General features: G+C 37.0%; 2 protein-coding genes across 6 annotated transcripts in view; both read left to right on the top strand.

The window, feature by feature from the left end:
• LOC149025615 (Protein kinase superfamily protein) overlaps positions 1 to 6,822 on the top strand; it is a 32,248-nt gene extending 25,426 nt beyond the window's left edge. For all 3 annotated transcript variants that reach the window (XM_089145815.1, XM_089145816.1, XM_089145817.1), the window contains 11 exons: positions 21 to 89; positions 3,479 to 3,558; positions 3,721 to 3,849; positions 3,927 to 4,209; positions 4,293 to 4,382; positions 4,491 to 4,658; positions 4,743 to 4,870; positions 4,984 to 5,128; positions 6,009 to 6,133; positions 6,232 to 6,396; positions 6,480 to 6,822. In XM_089145815.1, coding sequence (XP_089001941.1) covers positions 21 to 89; positions 3,479 to 3,558; positions 3,721 to 3,849; positions 3,927 to 4,209; positions 4,293 to 4,382; positions 4,491 to 4,658; positions 4,743 to 4,870; positions 4,984 to 5,128; positions 6,009 to 6,133; positions 6,232 to 6,396; positions 6,480 to 6,519 — 1,422 coding nt within the window. In that variant the 3' untranslated portion in view covers positions 6,520 to 6,822. The remainder of the gene's footprint in view (positions 1 to 20; positions 90 to 3,478; positions 3,559 to 3,720; positions 3,850 to 3,926; positions 4,210 to 4,292; positions 4,383 to 4,490; positions 4,659 to 4,742; positions 4,871 to 4,983; positions 5,129 to 6,008; positions 6,134 to 6,231; positions 6,397 to 6,479) is intronic.
• Positions 6,823 to 8,179: 1,357 nt separating this feature from the next.
• LOC149025614 (ribosomal protein L11 methyltransferase-like protein) lies at positions 8,180 to 17,704 on the top strand. Of its 3 annotated transcripts, XR_016171760.1 has the most exons (9): positions 8,180 to 8,573; positions 10,269 to 10,352; positions 10,532 to 10,669; positions 13,265 to 13,330; positions 13,718 to 13,885; positions 16,237 to 16,545; positions 16,784 to 17,001; positions 17,119 to 17,159; positions 17,243 to 17,704. XR_016171760.1 is itself a non-coding variant. In XM_089145813.1 (7 exons), exons 1-7 carry the CDS (start codon positions 8,286 to 8,288, stop codon positions 16,907 to 16,909), a joined length of 1,179 nt encoding a protein of 392 aa, XP_089001939.1. In that variant the 5' UTR covers positions 8,180 to 8,285; the 3' UTR covers positions 16,910 to 17,111. The 3 variants fall into 3 exon arrangements, 1 of the variants encoding a protein (XP_089001939.1); XR_016171759.1 differs by having other exon boundaries at positions 17,119 to 17,703; XM_089145813.1 differs by lacking the exons at positions 17,119 to 17,159; positions 17,243 to 17,704 and having other exon boundaries at positions 16,784 to 17,111.
• Positions 17,705 to 17,979: the final 275 nt, after the last annotated feature.

Below are 17,979 nucleotides of genomic sequence, written 5' to 3'. Positions count from 1 at the left end.
TTTTTTTTTTTTTTTGGCAGCTGGATGAGCATTTTTCTCGTCCTATGAAAGAATTTGTTTCCCTATGTTTAAAGAAAAATCCTGCCGAGGTAATTATTTATATCTTTCTAGTGCTGTATTTATTTCCTTTAGGTGGCAAATGTTGTAGGTAGTAGATGTTTTAGGTCTTTAATACTGTCAACTTATTTCTTAGTAGTGCAATCTAAAGATACGTTGACATCTTAAAGTCATGGACTATCTGTGTATTTTTTTGTATTGGTTGGGGGGCACCCCCCGGGGGGGGGAGGAGCTCATTGAACAGTTTCTAAATGGCAGAAGATTGTCAAAATTCTACTCCTATGAAAAAAACTTTACCTGGCCTGAATGGAACTGCCTTTTGAGTTTGTCTTAATTTTTTGGGGGTATAGCACAGCCTGGGACCAACCTGAACCTACTTAGGTTCCCAGATGTAGATGATTTGGTCCAGTTAATTTTGGGTTTAATAGGATATTTGATAATTTTAGATTTACTTATTGAGTTTTTTATTTTTTTTATGTCTCGCTTGGGCTTTAAATCACTTGAGTTGAAAAGTCTCTTAACTTTCCATTTAAATACTCTTGTAATCATCGTGTACTGGATGTGGGATGAATTGAAATGAGTTTGTGCATATTCCATTTCTTTCTCCCTTGTTCTTCTTATGTAATTTTTCTTCTCCCTTCCCACCTGCTAATTTTTCTCAGGTTTTCCCCCTTCCCCCTTCTTCTTTGCCTTCTTTGTCACCCATTACTAACTCTTCCTGCTAACAATCAATAAGAATAATAATGTTCTTGGATTTATTATTATTATTATTATTGTTATTATGTTTATTATGTTTATGTTTATGTTCTGTATGGTATTCAGCATGGGTTAGAATCTCCAACTAATCATTTTATAATTGGAGCTATCCTGTACAATAAGTCAGTGACAATTATTTTTCTCATCCAAAATGGTAGGTTGATGATGTGACCTGTGGGTTGCTATGGGCGGGCCTACCTTGGTGCTTAATGGCTCAACAATCAAATTTAGTGCATTTTTGTAAATATGCTGAACAGTTAGGTTCCTCTGATGAATTAGTAGAGCAGCATTGAATTGAAATTTAATTTGGAATTGAAGAAGATAGTCAAAATATGAAGGGTTTTGTTGTAAATGGTCAAGCTGATCTAGTTATATGTTTGAGGGCCGTGAATGTCTTGTAATTTTCCTCCAAAATTATGCATGCAGCCTGTGCTTTTGCCTAGTAACTACCTAGCACATCACTTCTTCTGAAAAGATAAAATAAAATAATGGTCAATTAGTAACCAGATGTTAGGTGATGAAAATGGCATATAAGATGAAATGACCTTTATATCCTCATCTTCCTCAAACATATTGTGTTTGGTAAGACCTGTTCTTACAAATCTGTTACTATTGAATTGACCTAAATCAATACACAATTAACCTGGTCTTCAAAATATCAAATTTTTGGGACTACCCAGCTCTGTATATTTCGAAGCTTATCTTCTCTTGGAAATTGAGCTCCATCTGTCTGTGGTAATCTGATTTGATCTCTTGTTTAAGTTGACCCGATTGAAGGATTTTCATCTTAATTCAAATATGTGCTCTGTTTTGTGATTTGGGAAACTGGAATAAAAAAAGATGTAGTCAGAGATCTTTTAAGGAGCTCAACTGAGAGGACTGGAGCCTTGTGCTTGCAGCAGTGGACCACTACCAGTCACAAACCAAACAAAATATAGGGGGTGGGGGATTTCTAGTAGAGACCAGTCAAATTTAAAATAAACCAAAAAAATAAAAGAAAAGAAAAAAAAATGAAAACTAAGGATACATCACCTCAGAGGCTTTAGCAGCAGCTTTAGTCATGGTGGTGATGAACATGGATGAATGATACTGTGGCTGTGACATAATCTCTGTCAGATCCAAGCCGACATCTTTGTGGTCAAGGCCATGGGGCTACTAAGAACCATGGTTGAACAAACAAAATCCAGTCCATAAAATTTGCAGAGATTCAACTAAGGTTATTCAAGAGAGATCGAGGAAATTGAGAATAGCATTCAGGGCGGCTGCTTTCTTCTTGAGTTGAAGGTTCTCAGCCACAGCTGTCAGTAATGAGAGACAGGAAAATTGAGGGTCTATTGTTGAGTATTCAGCAGAGGAGGTAATTTGATTTAATTAAGTTCCTTTATGTTAGAAGGGCGGGCCTGGCGCAATGGTGGAGTCTCTCCATTGTGCACTGGAGGTCGCGGGTTTGAATCAGTCTCTTTGCAAAAAGCAGGGGTAAGGCTGCCTAGAAAGTCCCTTCCCCAGACCCCACAGTGTGGGAGCTTCGGCACTGGGTACGCCTTTTTTTTAAGTTCCTTTATGTTGATTGTTTTTCTGGATATCAAAGCAGAAAGATAATGAAGTTAGAAATTGCTTTCTTTGTTGGAACAATCCTCGTTATCCCTAGCTGCCCAATCCAACGCCTGATTATAAATAAAAAATTAAGCCCTTGCCCATGGATAGTATAGAAACTCTACTTAAATAGCAGAAATATGAACCCACCTCATCTGTGTGGTACTCAAGAACAACAGCAAGATACATGAGAGTTGCTGGTGGGTGTACGTTTCTTCACATACTTGGCTTGCACAGATACACAAGGGGCGCGGTCGCCTTCTTTATTCGTTTGGCAAGTATAGTGGGGGGCCTAATTCCTTTTTTTTAAGTAGAGATGCAGGCTTATTCAGTTTTTCATTTTCTTCTTCCTTTCTCTCTTTTTCTTTAGGGTAGAGTGGGGGCTTTCTTTCTTTCTTTCTTTTCTTCTTCTTTTTCTTCTTTCTTCTTCCCTTTTTTCGTTGTGAAGCAGTTTCCTACTTGATTTTAGTTTCTATTTTACGTAGAAGCTAAGTCAATTTTCTTACTTAAAATGCCATGTAAATGTGTAATCTGTAGGGTAGATTTGAATACTCAATGAACTTGAGTCAGTTACCTCTTATGGTTGTGGAATTGTGTACCTCTTCTTCCCTGCAAAATGCAAATTTGAGTTTCTTCCTGAGGTATTGCCAATTGATCCTTGGGCTCGGGAACCCTGTGGCCCTATGGGCCAACCTTAGTAATAGAATACTTAAATCAAGAAGCTGGTGGCAGAACAATAAATATTTTGAAGTTTATAACGGAATGGAAGTTTGGTAAACAGATACAATCTTAAAGGAATCTTTTGGTTGACAAAAAATAAGGGTAAGCTAGGGATAGTTAATTAAGAGATGGGGTAGAGTTGGAAACAAAAATAAATATAGGATGAGCAAACTAAAGACAAGTAGACAACTGGGTTTGATTTCTTGTCAACCTGGTTTATAGATTGGGTCATAGCAGTCCATCCATGATAATGCCACTGCATCAGGTTATATTGAAGTCTTGGTTAGTAGCTCATTGATCATCAAGCAACATCTATATTTTCCTAATTCTCCATTTTGTTTTCTTTATCCAGAGGCCCAGTGCGAAGGAACTTATAAAGCATCGTTTTATCAGGAATGCTAGAAAAAGTCCCAAGCTTTTGGAAAGAATAAGGTGAAAACGTAATGTTTACAGCTAATGGCAATTTTCTTGTATTGTGCTTTAAGATACAAAAGTTTTGAGTATCCTAATTTTCTTAATGCAAGATATGGTTGCTTTCATGTTCTAATGATTTTGGATCTTGCTCTTTTATTTATTTGGCATGTTATTTGATAGAGAGCGGCCCAGATACCAGATAAAGGAAGATGCAGAAACCCCTAGAAATGGTCCTGTTGCTTTTGGAGATTCGTCTGGCACTGTTAAGGTGAACAGAGATTCAAGAGACGAAGAACCTTTACGAGCCAGGTCTTTATTTATTTGGATTGCTAATGCTAATGTCTTTTATAGTTTAATTTATGCTGATGTGTTGTAATCCACCATAGTCATGTCAAAACCCTGAGAAATTCTGGGTGGGACTTTAGCGTGGGTGGATCAGAGGGTATGGGAACCATCCGCAGTGCTGTGAAGCCACCTCAAGTCCTTGGAGCAAAAGAAAAGAAGTCAGAAGTCTCTTACAGTCAAGCTACCCCGAAGAAAAATACAGAAAGGAGTAGTCAATGGTTTTTGCCACCCAGAAATGTGGTCCAGGAATCATCAGATCTCTCCCTAGTCAAGGATGCTAGAGGTCTACATGATGATGGAATACACAATGATTCCTATGAGGATGTAAGGTTTACTTTCTTTTGGTATTGATCTACTAGTCTCGTGTCTTAGAATTTCTGAAAGTGTCTGAACTATTCATTTTACAGGAGGAGTTATCTGTAAGTGGTTCTGGAACTGTAGTTGTACGATCTCCAAGAGTTCAGACGTCTACAGTGTCAAGTGAACAAACTACTTTGGTATGATTATATTGAGCTGATTTGGAAACTTATCTGTTAATAGGTTCTCATGTACACATTATGTTTTAGCTAGATATTCACACGGAATCTTAATTCTTCCTTGTGTAGTCTAGCAGCAAATATTGTTCCCTTGAAGATGAATCTTCCAGTGGCACTGTAGTTCTCCGTGGTCACCATGATGATTCTGATTCTCCTCGGACCCCCAAGTCGAGACTTGGTTTACTAGAGAAATCTTCAAATTCTTCATTTGAAGACAGTGCAACCAATCTTGCTGAGGTTGTTGATTACCATTGTGCTATTTTTTCAACACTTACACAACTACATGTTTTTGAGATTAGTTTTGTTTGGTGTATATTTCAGGCAAAAGCTGCGATTCAAGCAGGATCCAGGAAAACAAATGCTCGGGAAAGGTTAATATTGGGCAAACTTAATAGAGATGAACAAGAAAGTAAAACAAGAGGAGGATCAAATAGCTCTCCTTCTTCCAGGTACATGGCATTACTGTTGCTTTATTATTTGACAGGATGAAAGAAACTGCAAGAGTAAGAAAGATATGCTTCTTTGTTCTTACTTCTTCTAATTGAACATTATTTCCTTTCAGCCACTCTCATGAGTTCGATACACACAAAGTAATTTCCAGATCACATCAAGCAAGTGATGATGAAAATGCAAGAAATTCTGCAGCCTCAGCGGCAGCTGCATCATCTCCTGCATTATCAATTTTACTAATCCCCTCATTGAAAGAGGTAAACTTGTATAGACGATAGAGTTATTTTGTATATGTGATATTGTTTGCGTAGCATGTCCAACTCTCTTGTTTGTCTATGAAGATTGTGGTAAGCTCCTTCTGATTCATTCCTTATCTTTTCTCACTTTTACCTTTTCTTGAAGTTGTGTTCACCTTCCTGGTTCTCAGAAGTTAATTGCATTAACATGTATTTGTTTTTTAATGGATGCTTATGGTTAAGCATTATTTTTTGATTATGAAATTTGTTGGTTGGTGTATCTGCCGGGTGGTAGGTTGTGGCCACAAGTCATTCTACCTCGTTTTGCTCTTTATGCTTGATCTAGGTTTGTTCTATTTTGCGTTTTCCTCTTCTTTTTTTTTTTTTGGGGTACTTTTTGAACTTTATGGTTTCCACTTCCTGTTGCTGTGTGTGGATATTGACACATGAGTTCTTTTGGGGTGAAAGGGGCTGTCCGAATAATATTTGTTGATTCCTGGTGTTCCGTGTTGAGACGTTGCTACAGTTTTGGTGCTTTCTGGAGTCTGTTTAGTTATTGACTGCAAACCTTCTAAAGTCTTCACCTTGGCAGTAGCTAGTTTGACTTCTGAGTTATATTTCTGTAACTATTTAATATGCAGGCTTTTTGGCACTAAAGATCATTGTACCACGTGTTAATCCATGTGCAAGTAGTATAAAAAACAAGTAACTCTGCAGGAACTTAGCTAGGTTTCAGGGTGCTGTAAGCCTGTAGTACTAGCATTGAAGTTGAACTTAGCCAGGTTTCAGGGTGCTGTAAGCCTGTACTACTAGCATTGAAGTTGAACTTAGCCAGGTTTCAGGGTGTTGTACCACTAGCATTGATATTTATCCACTTACAGTTCCAACATATACCATGTAGGCAGTTGGGGATGATTTGGAAGAGATTGGCGGTCGTGTTGTGATAAATTCACTTATGGATTTGGAGCAAATAAAGCCTGGTTCCTGTGAAATGCTTGTCAGCAGGTTGCTTCAGCGGCTGGGAAGGTTCACAAGTTCTTTTTTCTTATTTTCCCTCCCTCTAGTGATACGTTTAGTTAGTGTTCTTTAGTTTGAATGACCTAGGTAAATCAAAAACTGTGCAGTTCGAGTGAATCTTCACTGAAGGACCTCCAGGAGCTGGCAGCCCACATCTTTGCGAAGTGCAAAATAGCCAATGAAAAAGCGAATGCAGAAACCAGTCCACCGAAGCAAGTGGAGCTGTCTGAGAACCTCAATATAAGCCCTCTTGCAAGGTTTCTACTTGCTAGGTTTGTATTTTAGATGTTTTGTTTGTCGTCATTCGTTTGCAACATTGTTCAGAAGTAATGTGAATTTGGTTCTTGGTGCACAGGTGGCAGGATCAAGCTTCGAAAGATCTCAACCCAATTTAAGGAAAGGTTGATGTTACCATCGTAACACCAATGTCGTCAGTTTGTATATTTATTTGATTTCTGTACATATGTTGATCCGGAAAACTATATTTTTTTTTCACCTCTGCTTTTTCAGCAGCAGAATTGCTTGCTGTACAACGAGCAGGTTTACATTCATATTTTTTTATGATTTAATTTTCCTTGTTATCTTCTTTATTTTTTTTTGGTAAACCCTTGTTATCTACTCTTGTGCTTTATTTATTTGTTTGCAAATATTCAGGAATATTACTGAAATCATCAAGGAGGCCACTCTCTATTGGAAAAAAATCACAGACGATTTTTGTCCCTCTTATTGACGTTCTCTTTGCTGCTTTCCCCTGAAAAAAAATAAAAAATTAAAATTAAAATATGGTCTTCTGCCTCTTGATGCTTATATGAAATAATATTGGTGTTGGCAGGGGCTTCACTAGGTGTTGACTGAGCAACTCTTGGATTAGTCTGAAATTTTTTTCTTCCCTATAATCCACATTTCGCATGCTTTTTGCAACCATGGAGGATATTATTCATCTTGTTGCCGCATCTTTGTTTCTTTGAGCATGGAAAATTTTCTGATCGTCAAATTTGCAAAATGTTTCAATGTTTGTTATAATATGGAATGTGAAAGTATTAATAGTTTCCAACATACAAAGTATTGTAGTTCTGAAGTGAATTTTATCATAAAAACCTACAAGTAGTTTACTAGGGAATTAGGATATCCATAGCATGAGATTCTTATGGAATTCTGATTTTTAATGGGAAATTAGGGGTTTTATATTAGTGTCTGAAGCTGTTATATATAATACCGCATAGAGAGACTTAGAAAGTCGATTTATGATTATTTCATTAAAAAATGTTGGTCTTTAGTTGGTTGAAATTTCGATCAAAATTTATTGAGAGATTTGATTGTTGGGTCGTGTCACACATCTCAACGCGTGGGATGTTGTTTCCACAAAACGCAATCATTTTATGACTCATTGAGAGGTTGGATCCTTCCATTGAAGCTGTTAGCCAAAAATGAGGCATTTGGTGATTAAAGGTGGTAAAGATGAGAATGAAGTAATGTGCGGATACCAATTCAGTTATCAAATATTAAATAGAGCACTATTAGGATTTCGGATGTTATACATACTAGGGTAGGGGATTGTGATTTTTTCATATCTCTCCATTCTTTATTTAAGTGGCAAACTTACATTTGGTTTGAGTTCGGATCTTCTAGTAGCGAGGATAGAAGATTGCGTTCGCTCTTACACTCTTTCATTAGGTAGTAGGGAGTTGGGTTTGGATTGTGTTTCCTTCTTTCACATCTCTCCACTATATATTTAGAAAGAGGTTCAGTTTTGAACATTAATATTTGAGAGAATATATTAAGAATAACTAAGGATCTGCACTCATTTGGAAGGGGATATTCACTTTGAGCATTGACAAAATAGATCAGAAGTGAGATTTATTTTTAAATATTTGGCAAAAGGATCTGATCGAAATACAACTTAGAAGTGGGTCTCTCCGTGAATATACAATGAAAGGGTGTGACGGGAGCATAATCCACTACTTGATGTTGACCGGACCCCACCATTGGAACTTCAATGTTATTTTTGTGAGATAAGATAGCAAGGAAACAGTTCCTTCTGTATTGGCCTCCCCTCAACTGACCCCTGAACCCGTTCGCCTGCTCAAAACTGTTGGGGCTTGTTGGGGAACCTAAACGTATTAAGCTAAGCTAAGCTAAACAGGTGAAGAAGCGGAGAAGAATGTCGTTGGCGGGTTCGCTCCGCCATTCGCTTTTCAAGTTGAAATGCCTCGCTTCTCCCTTCTACTGCCTCTACGTGTCAGCTCCGTCACTCCCACGCTCTCCTCTTCATCCTCTTTTTCCGTTCCATCGCTTCTCGTCAGCTTTCCCCTTGCGCAACAATGATACAAAGCCTTGTGTACTTGGTCGAATGTTCTTCAGCATTTCAACTTCTTCGGATTCTTTGGCGCATGACTCCTCGCCCACTTCTTACTTGTCTGTACAGATTCGCTGCCCCAGAGATTCCGCTGTGAGCTTCTTCCTCTTCGATTCTTTCGGAATTATCGTTTTTTCGTTCTTAACTTTTTCTCCCTTTGGTGTACTTTTTTATCTTTCTATTGGCAGAGATGAGTAACTTTGTATTTTCCGGGATTTTTCATTTTTTCCTTCTGCAAGTGTTTGTTGTTGAGTTGGTATCTCCACATTTGGAGTTTTCACCTAGGAAAGCAGAGGACGTTGTTATTGTTCTTTGGATTGGGTGACTGGGTGACGAAACACGAGCATTTTTTGTTGGTTGAAACCTCTGGATGTTAAATTTTTAATTATAAAACATTAATTTGAGCTTTACGAAGATAGTTATTGAGTTACTATCGCAGGGTTGCTTGATTGGTAAGACCAACACCTCACACCTGTGAAGAGGTCGTGGTTCGATTCTGGCTGATGGTATACTATGTAATTACTCATCCCAATATATAAAAAAGATCCCCCGTTCCAAAAAGGAAAAGAAAAAAATAGTTATTCAGCTCCTTTGATAGGTTATGCTTGATGCGAGAACTAGTTCCCATACTTATCCAAGTATCAGTGACTGAATCCGGCTTCTAATCAAGCTACTGACACTGGAATGTAGGCCTTTCTGTGTGCAGTAAAGTGTCTGCGGCAAGACGGACTCGAACAATTTTTTGCTTGTAAAACAAACTGGTAAATTATTTCTGTATTGAAGTATTAATATGTTATGTAAGGCTTGTGTCTATGAATCCTACAGTGAATCATGCCAGTGGAAAAGAGGGTAAATATTTTATTTTAAGCATGTAAGTATAAAAGTATCTTCATCAAATTCTTAATCATTTTTTCTCTTGTAACTGTATTTTTTGTTACAACAGGAACTTATAATCCTCTAGCAAATGTTTTTATCATCACTATAATAAAGGTATACTATTGAGTAGATGTTTTGCATGCCGCCCCCCCCCCCCCGCCGATCCTTATGGTGGAGTAATCTTTTAGCCTTTGTTAAAAAGAATCATATAGATAAACTCAGTGTAGCAGAAATGAGGATGCTAAGATGAATGAGTAGCCAAAACTAGGATGGATAAGATAAAGAATGATCATATTAGAGTTGGTTTGGGAGTTGCTCCCATAAGTGATAAGCTTTGAGAATGTCGTTTGAAGGTGGCACAACCACGTTTAACGGAGACCTATAAATGCCCCTGTACGGAGAAGTATTATAATATGGATTGAAGGAACAAGAAGAGCTATGGGTAGACCTAAGATAACCTTATGAGAAGTGGTGAGAAATGATATGCATGGCTTAGGCCTTATATCTAGTATGGCCTTAAATAGAACTAATTGGAAGGCAATAATCCATGTAGCCGACCCCATTTAGTTGGGACAAGGCTTATTGTTGTTGTTGTTGTACAATTGCTGGATAACATTCTATGCAATAAAATGCACCCTCTGGGTCTGGTTTAGTTTCAGATTGAATTTTTTTTTCTTCTAATTTATGATCAGTATCATTAATTCTGCAAAGCTTTACTTTGAGAGCATGTACAGTCTCTAAATGTGTCCTGTCTGTCCTGCAATAGCAAACTTGTGTTTCCATTGCCTATTATTCCATTCTGTCTATCTTTTGATCTCAGTGTTCCTGAGAAAACCTGAACTGTCAATGATAACATGAAGCATCTTTTTGGGAACACATAACTGAGCTGTTTGTACTGGTCCCGTTGACTAGGATATGCTTTCTGAAGCTCTTCTATGCTTTGGTGCAAGTTCTGCCAGTGTTGATGAACCAAATTGTTTTGAGAGTATTGATGAGGTATTGAACCCTGAAACGTTGAACACTTGTTGAGGACTTTTCCTATATCTTCTTCAACTCCTGCTTCAGTTTAATGTTAATATGGGGGGGTTCATTTCTGGTTCCACTCCCATGCCATTGAATTTGTGACAGGATGTCTCTTTCTGGTTTAAGCGCACTTTGCAGTGATGTTTTTGCAGATCTGTATCAATTCCATATTTGTAGAATGCAAAGATGTGAATTCATGTATTTCAAGTGCTGCTGATTCCATTGGTTTGAAGATGCTTGATTATGAAGTCATAGTGGGTGAGCAATGCGACTGGATAAAGAAATCTCAGGTGTTTGATTCATGCATTGTTGCATACTACTTCTATTTGTTGTATATTTTTTTAAATTAAATCAATCTTATTATTTTTATTATCTAATATAGGTATATTTATTTATTGTTTTGTGAATGTTTTTATTTCGTTGGCTCCTCCGTTATCAACTGTACTGAAAGGACATCTACACCCAGTACAGATATTAACATTTGACAGGGAATTAATGTCATAGATATTTGTGATTTTCATGTTGAGACTTCATCTTTATTAGTTAAATCTCAGTCTCCAGAAATGACAGCCTTGTTATAATGAGTTGTTGAGGTAACAATCAGGACTAGGTTTTTACGTGTATCTCAAACTAGCAATTGGCCATCCTATAAATGAGCACATTGATTGCAGTTTAGGCACCTAGTTCTTTAGCCACAAAAATAAATAAATGATTAGGATGGTTTTGAAGGCAGTTCACCTTATTAGCTATACCGGAATGATATCATTTTTGTATGTGCATGTTATCTCTCTTAGGTCTGTTAAAGCAATTAGGCTATATAGGCTTGAAAGAAACTGAACACGTACTTTATGTGCTGTGGGATATCATTAACTTACCAAAGTTTGCCCTTACATTCATCCAACCAGGAAAAGGCCATTCTGTTTATGTATTTCTTGGTTGTGTATTTCAGCATTGAAGTTTTTACAGCCTAGTTCTCTTATGTGCTGGGTTCTGGAGTCTGTCCATAGGATTGACTGTAAGATGGTATTCTGAACTTGTCATGTATATAATTAATTTCTATGACAAAGGGGGTCATCACCCAGAAATTGCTCTTATATTTAGCCATACCAGGTGTTTGTGTGTATGTGTGTATCTATATATAAATCTTTGAAGGTATAGGGCTCTTGGTTGTAGCATTCAGCATGAGTCTTCACAGACCAATTCTGTTATGTGCTGGGTTCTTGAGACTGTACATAGGCTTGCCTATTAGATGGATAATCTAAATTTGTAATGTTCCTGTAATGTCTCTGAAGAAGATTGGACTACAAACAAAGAAATTTGGACATGCTTTATGCATGCCATTTTCCATCTAAATGGAAGCACAACTGATCTTTTTTCCAATTATCTTACTTGATGGACCTCCAAATCTAGATCCTGTAACTTGATTTAGAAGGCCATCTACTTTGATATTTCTTCTAGGCTATCTTCTATTCGCCATCCTCCTGTTTCTGACTCTTCAAGGAATATGTTGATCGTGTTAACTCTTGGAGTCTTAGATCCCTGCTCCAGTTGCTCCCTTGACTGTTTGCTTTGCCCCCCCCCCCTTTTTCTTCCCTCTTTGTGTCTTTGTATTTCTCCTTTTTCAGGTTCTTTAATATAATTTTTATTCATCCAAAAAAAAAATCATGCCTGAGGCATTTTCAAAGCGTTAACTGGATAGATCCTAATCCTTAATTATCTCTGTATTAGTTGTATAATTATTTTTCATAATTCTCCTTTTTCTGATTACAGTATTCTATTTGAAGAGTCATATGAGGATTCAATCTTGAACTGTATTCCCAAGGTTTTCTCTGTCTTTAATAAAAGGTTTGTTCTCAATGTAACCACAGTTGGTTATGCTGAGAATGTCACCTTGACGGTTTTTCCTTCCGTGCAATTGGGGATGGGGTCCTGTTTGTCCTCTAAGGGGCATAAATGTAAAGTGAAAGCTGTTGTGCTCTTCAGTTTTATCAGCTACCATAATGTTTCTTCGTCTTATGTGGGTGACATGGGATGGTAATATCTCAGAGTAATCATGCTTTGTTGTACTAAGATTGACTTTGAATAAAATATCTGTGTCTAATTTTTGGTTGCAGATCGATCCTTAAATGGAGCCTCGAATTGCTACTTGCAGTGTATTAAAAAAAATGACTAATTCTTCATGTCAAATAAAATATGAGATTGAACTTAGACGTCCTCTTGCCTTTTCCCCCATCTTTTGGAACGAAAAAAAAAAAAAAAAGGAATGAGAGATTTTTTTTTTTTTTGGTTGATAGGGTGGGGATGGGGGCTCAATCATGGACTGTTCTATAATTTTCTTATTGAAATATCAAAAGAGAGATAAGGTAACGCATTTTCCATGCATTCTCACTCAGTTGTGTGGGCATGTATGAGCTACTTGAATAAATTCATCCTTTCTCGATAAGTAACTTGTTTTGTAGAGATTTCTGTACATTCTATATCTTGAGAGTGTTTATGATTGTCTTGATTTGTTACCATTTGATTCAGCTTATGCAGTAACTGCTATAGAAGTAGTGATATCAACTAATTCTTAGCTGACATTGGGACTCAGATGTCAATAAACATGCCTTGTTCATAGGACCTGTTCCAATTGATTAGTTCCATTTGTTTCCTTTTTTCTGGTGTTGGTTATCTGTCTGTTGACGTCTTGTTTTGTTTGGTTCATGGCTTCCATCGCATCATCCTATGCCCTTAGAATATGGTGTTGTTCTTTTGGAAATCTCAAATCATCCATGTGACTGGTTGATATATTAGAGCTTCCCTAGAAGTGCCATATCTATTCTAATTGGTTATTTGTACAATTTTGAGCAGTTATTTCATTTGAACTTGTTTCTTTTATGTTGCAGGAATCATTTCATCCTGTCAAAGTAACAGAGGGTCTTTGGATTGTTCCAGAGTGGAGAAATCCCGCTGTATGACTTAACTTGGGTTATAATGACATTGAAGTATTTGTTGAGTTATACTTTACAAAGTTGCTTCATTCATGCCTGTGGAAATCCTGAAACTTTTGTATTTGGTTTCATTCACTTCATTTTCAAGTTTCAGATATCTTATTTTCTGAATTCAGTTCCACATATGAAAACCTTTACTCAAGTAGATTTCTTCCCCTTTTTCTGGGGGTGGGATAGACATTCCTTTCTTGCTTCTTTAAAAAGATGGTGCTTTGTTTTTCTGCAATTTTCTATTCCCCCTGCATACTTGAATTTCTTTTTCTTTTTCTGCCTAGTCAAGATGAACTTTAACTTTATTTTCAGTGATGTGTAGAACATTTCTGAGTTTGTTTGTGTATTCTTCTGCAGGATGTTCAAGCAACCAATATTATTCTTAATCCAGGATTGGCATTTGGAACAGGGGACCACCCGACAACTAAGTTGTGTTTGTTGTTATTGCATAGCTTGATAAAAGGGGGAGAAACTTTCTTGGACTATGGTACTGGTTCTGGAATTCTTGGTATTGCAGCACTTAAGGTACTATGGCTCAGATTCTACTCAAAATCTTGACTAAAAGGTGGAGTTGAATATATTGAAGATATCATTATTCAGTTTAACCAGACATCAGGGTGAATAGCTATTCAAACTTGTCACTATTACTCCAATAGGACCTAGTAAGCTTGCATCACCTATTCCTATTTTTAGTGTGGTAAAAGCTAGGCCTTTTTAACAATTTTGGTTAATGGGTCCCTCTCTCTTTCTCTAGAGTTGCTTCTTAAAATTGTTTTGAAATTTCTTGAGTTATTTTATAATAATTTCTTCTTCTCTTCTCTCCTATTGACCTAATTAGTCCATTTTGCAAATTGCAGTCCATTTGGAGGTTTTTCTGTACAGAACTTCCTATTTTCTGGGCATAAAGTTGCCATGTCATCTTTGGGATATTTATCTCCTCCAAAATGGGGTCAAAAAGGGGGGGTTGGCCGGACCTTCCTATTTTTGGCTTGCCACATTTCATGTCAAATTGGAAGAAGAAATTAAAACATCTCATTTCGTCTTCAAGCCGCAAAGTTATTATTGCTACTTATTCGTGTTGATAAATTTTAAGGGAATGGGTTTGAGTGGCCCCATAGGAAGTGCTTCTTGTGTTGGTCAAGTATTTTTGTGCAACATCCATAGATGATGTGGCAATTCCAACTGTTGGACACAGATGCCATAGCATAGACTGGTCCTGTATCAAATTTCATTCTCAAACTCAATGAAATACCTCACCTAGTTTTATTTACATGCATGCTCCCATTATTCCAACCACTACTGTGATATGCAGGCCAGACAAAAGTCCAGCATGTGAGCAAAGGACCTTTGGGTCTACCTGTCACAGTTCACTACATTTGGGTCCTATCCAGGCATATCTCATGCTTTCATTGAAATTTTTCAAAATATTTTGGTTTCAACTGATGTTGAAATCAAGTTGTTACTATATTGTGGGTACTATGGTATAATGGTACCATGCGCACTATTCTATAGCTAGTTTCATTTTTTGGTTGTTATTGCATTTTCTACTTATTTCTCTTCGTTGTAATTAGACTTAAGCTGAGAGATCCCAGTGTGTAAGGTTCCCACTGCACGGTCTAGGATGGGGGAATGTATGCAGCCACAGGATATTTCCATTTTTCAAGCCTGCAACCTGACAGTTTTAAATTTTACTTAGTAGGATTCCTACAGAAAGTTGATGACTTGACTTAACATTATATAAGCCAGGGGCTAGACTACATTTTGGATATTCTACTCCCCTTATTGTCCTTGCCTCTATCTTCCTCATCTCAGTTTCCATCATGATAGCTACACTTCTTTTTCTTCTTTTTAGTTTCTGTTTTTCAGATTCAGCATGTTGTCACATGGTATCATGGTTTGTTGACCAGTTCCAATGCTGCTGTAGCAGATCTTTGGAACCTTAGTTTAAATTTCCATGAAAATAATCTTTTCCTTTTTTTTTTGGGTGAAAAAACAAAACTAATTGGATCTCATCTATGGTTGAGAAGCGATTAAACATGTAAAAATGTGCATTCAGGCTCATTACACTGGAGATTAAACATCATAGTGGTGGGTTGAAGTATGTTAATTTTGTTTTCTTACCAAGTATCACATCTAAACTAGAAAAATGACCTAGATTTGGATCATCTTGAACGAGTTGTGATATATACTAATTATCATTGGTACTGTAGTTATCCCAGCACCTAGGCAATCCAAAGAGTTGGAGAGGAAAAAGAACTAAGTCAACACCAATTGGGCAAGCAAGGTGCCCTGCCTAGGCACCTGAATGCGCCTCGGCAATTGCTTGACAACTAATACTAGTTACATGGTACTACTGATTTATTTAGTATGTTCTTAGTAGAGTAGGTCAACTCAAACACTCTTACTTGGTTTCACCTTCAAGGGTGACTTACAGAGTATGGAAGCAGATTTTATTTATTTATTTATTTTCTTTTTTAGATCATCTTGCTTGATTGTGTCTTATTTCCACTAGTTAGTTTGATATTGCATTGGCTGATGAAGATTTGAATCACATAGATGCCATGATAATCCTATCAGTGGTTTGATTTTATTATTTATTGTTTATTTATGATGTAAAATGTGAAAAGAATTTGCATGTATCATAATAAGTATATCAACATGTACCAAAATAAATCTAGCATCTCTTAGCGTCTCTCTAATACTTGGTACATTTTTTCACATTTCTTATGCTCTTTTTTCTTCTGCTGGTTATCAGCTGGTTCTCTCTGTTATCCTATATTGGCGAAAATTAAGCTTGAATCCTTAAAGGGGCTTTTGTTGCTTTAAGTATGTGACTAGCTCAATCTTGTGATAACCTAATTAGCAAACTACTGCAGCTAGGGGCTGCTTTATCAGTTGGAGTTGATATAGATCCCCATGCAATAGCATCTGCACACAATAATGCAGCTTTGAACGGCATAGAACCTGAGAAAATGCAATTATATCTGGTTCCTAGTGAGACCACCATTTGTTCCTCAAAATGTGAAGATGTATCCCATGGAAAAGGTGTCATTGCTGAATCAAAGAAATATGACATTGTCATAGCAAATATACTTTTGAATCCTTTGCTGGAGTTGGCAGATCAAATTGCAGGTTTTTCCAAGCCTGGAGGTGTAGTTGGCGTGTCTGGCATTATCTCTGAACAGGTATCAATCATCCTTTTCAGCGCATTTTTCTTTCCCGTGATTAGTAGGTCCCCCTTGTCCGTTGATCTCTTTTGGCAACAAATGTACCATCTTTTTCCCCTTTTTCCTTTTTTGTTGGTTGTTGGGGGGGGGGGGGGGGGCTGTGGTTGGGTTGTTGAGGAATCCCTTGGGAAAAAATAAATTAACTGGACATTGGAAAAATAACCCATTTAAATTTTGATACTTTTTTTAATTGCAGCTTCCACAGATTGAATTACGTTATTCCCAGTTCCTGGAAAGCATATCAGTGACAAAGATGGATGGTTGGGTATGCCTTAGTGGCAAAAAGAAAGTGAGTATTGGGACAAGTGATGATGTTATTTAAGCCTGGTTCAGTGGACTAGTATCAAAGACATTGGCTTGTAACATAATATTTCTTCATTGAAGAACTAGTCAGCAGTTGCTGAAACAACTTCGGTATGCATCTTATTTACCTTCCATGGATAGAGAAGCTGTAGCTTTTTAGGCCTGATTATACCACATAATGCTACTTATCTAACATGTGACATGATGCTCAAGTTTTTTAATATACAGGAAACTCATTACTGGCATGCTGATCATTTCGTTTGAGCAGGGTCAGTGTGTCTGACTGAAAGAACTGCTGTGTTGTATTAGAAATGTATCCTACATCCAGTCATAACTACAATTCTCATTGCAGAGCTTAGGCTGAAGCTGCCATATGAACCAGAAGTTCTCCAATGGTATTTTATGTCTGATACTATTATTAACGTCACAAGAAACTGTATCTCCTGTATATTCCTGAATAGTTCCAGGTATTTGCATTTGCTTAACTAATCCAATTATCAAATGTGTGAATCTAATAAAGAACCAAAATCAATGCAGAAATTGTGATTAATGCTTTAGATCTTTACGCTTGTCGTCTTGCTGTGAATTATGGATCATTTAATGTTTGTGGCATATAGTTTATCGCTGGGAAACTGAATAACTAGATTTCAATTCTTGAATTAATGTTCTTCGTTCTTTTGCCCAACTTGAATTAATGTTAATGGAGACGGGTGTTACTCTTTCCATCGTCAGATCTTCCTCAACTACACAGCAGTTTCCAGAACAACTTAACCTATCCATAGTCCTTCACCCACTACTTTATAATCTTAGTTTACCTTTTCGAACCTTGAAAACTGGTTTAACTCTTCAGTCTTGAAAAAAAAAAAAAAAAAAAAACTCTTCAGTCTTGAGCATCTAACTCCGATGATTGCGCAACTACCCTAAATTTATGATCTACTGTTCAAAGTCAAAATGTCAGAAAAAGCCAACCTTTTTCTTTTTGGGTAGAAAAAAGGAATCCAACTTAAGAGTCTCCAACGGCAAATTCGAAAAATGTATGGTTCATATATATGAAAACCCATATGTAAAAATTTGAAAACCGTATATTTA

Source organism: Hakea prostrata, chromosome 2 (assembly GCF_041222555.1).
Source record: "Hakea prostrata isolate BN-2017 chromosome 2, UWA_Hpros_2, whole genome shotgun sequence".
Classification (NCBI taxonomy): Eukaryota; Viridiplantae; Streptophyta; class Magnoliopsida; order Proteales; family Proteaceae; genus Hakea; species Hakea prostrata.
The sequence above is the reverse complement of the archived record's forward strand: the minus strand, read 5'-3'. Positions and strand labels throughout refer to the sequence as shown.

Coding starts and splice junctions, on each gene's coding strand:
- LOC149025614 (XM_089145813.1), top strand. CDS start 8,286: ATGTCGTTGGCGGGTTCGCTCCGCCATTCGCTTTTCAAGTTGAAATGC. Junction 8,574..10,268: donor GCTGCCCCAGAGATTCCGCT/GTGAGCTTCTTC, acceptor CCCGTTGACTAG/GATATGCTTTCTGAAGCTCT. Junction 16,546..16,783: donor CTGGCATTATCTCTGAACAG/GTATCAATCATC, acceptor TTTTAATTGCAG/CTTCCACAGATTGAATTACG.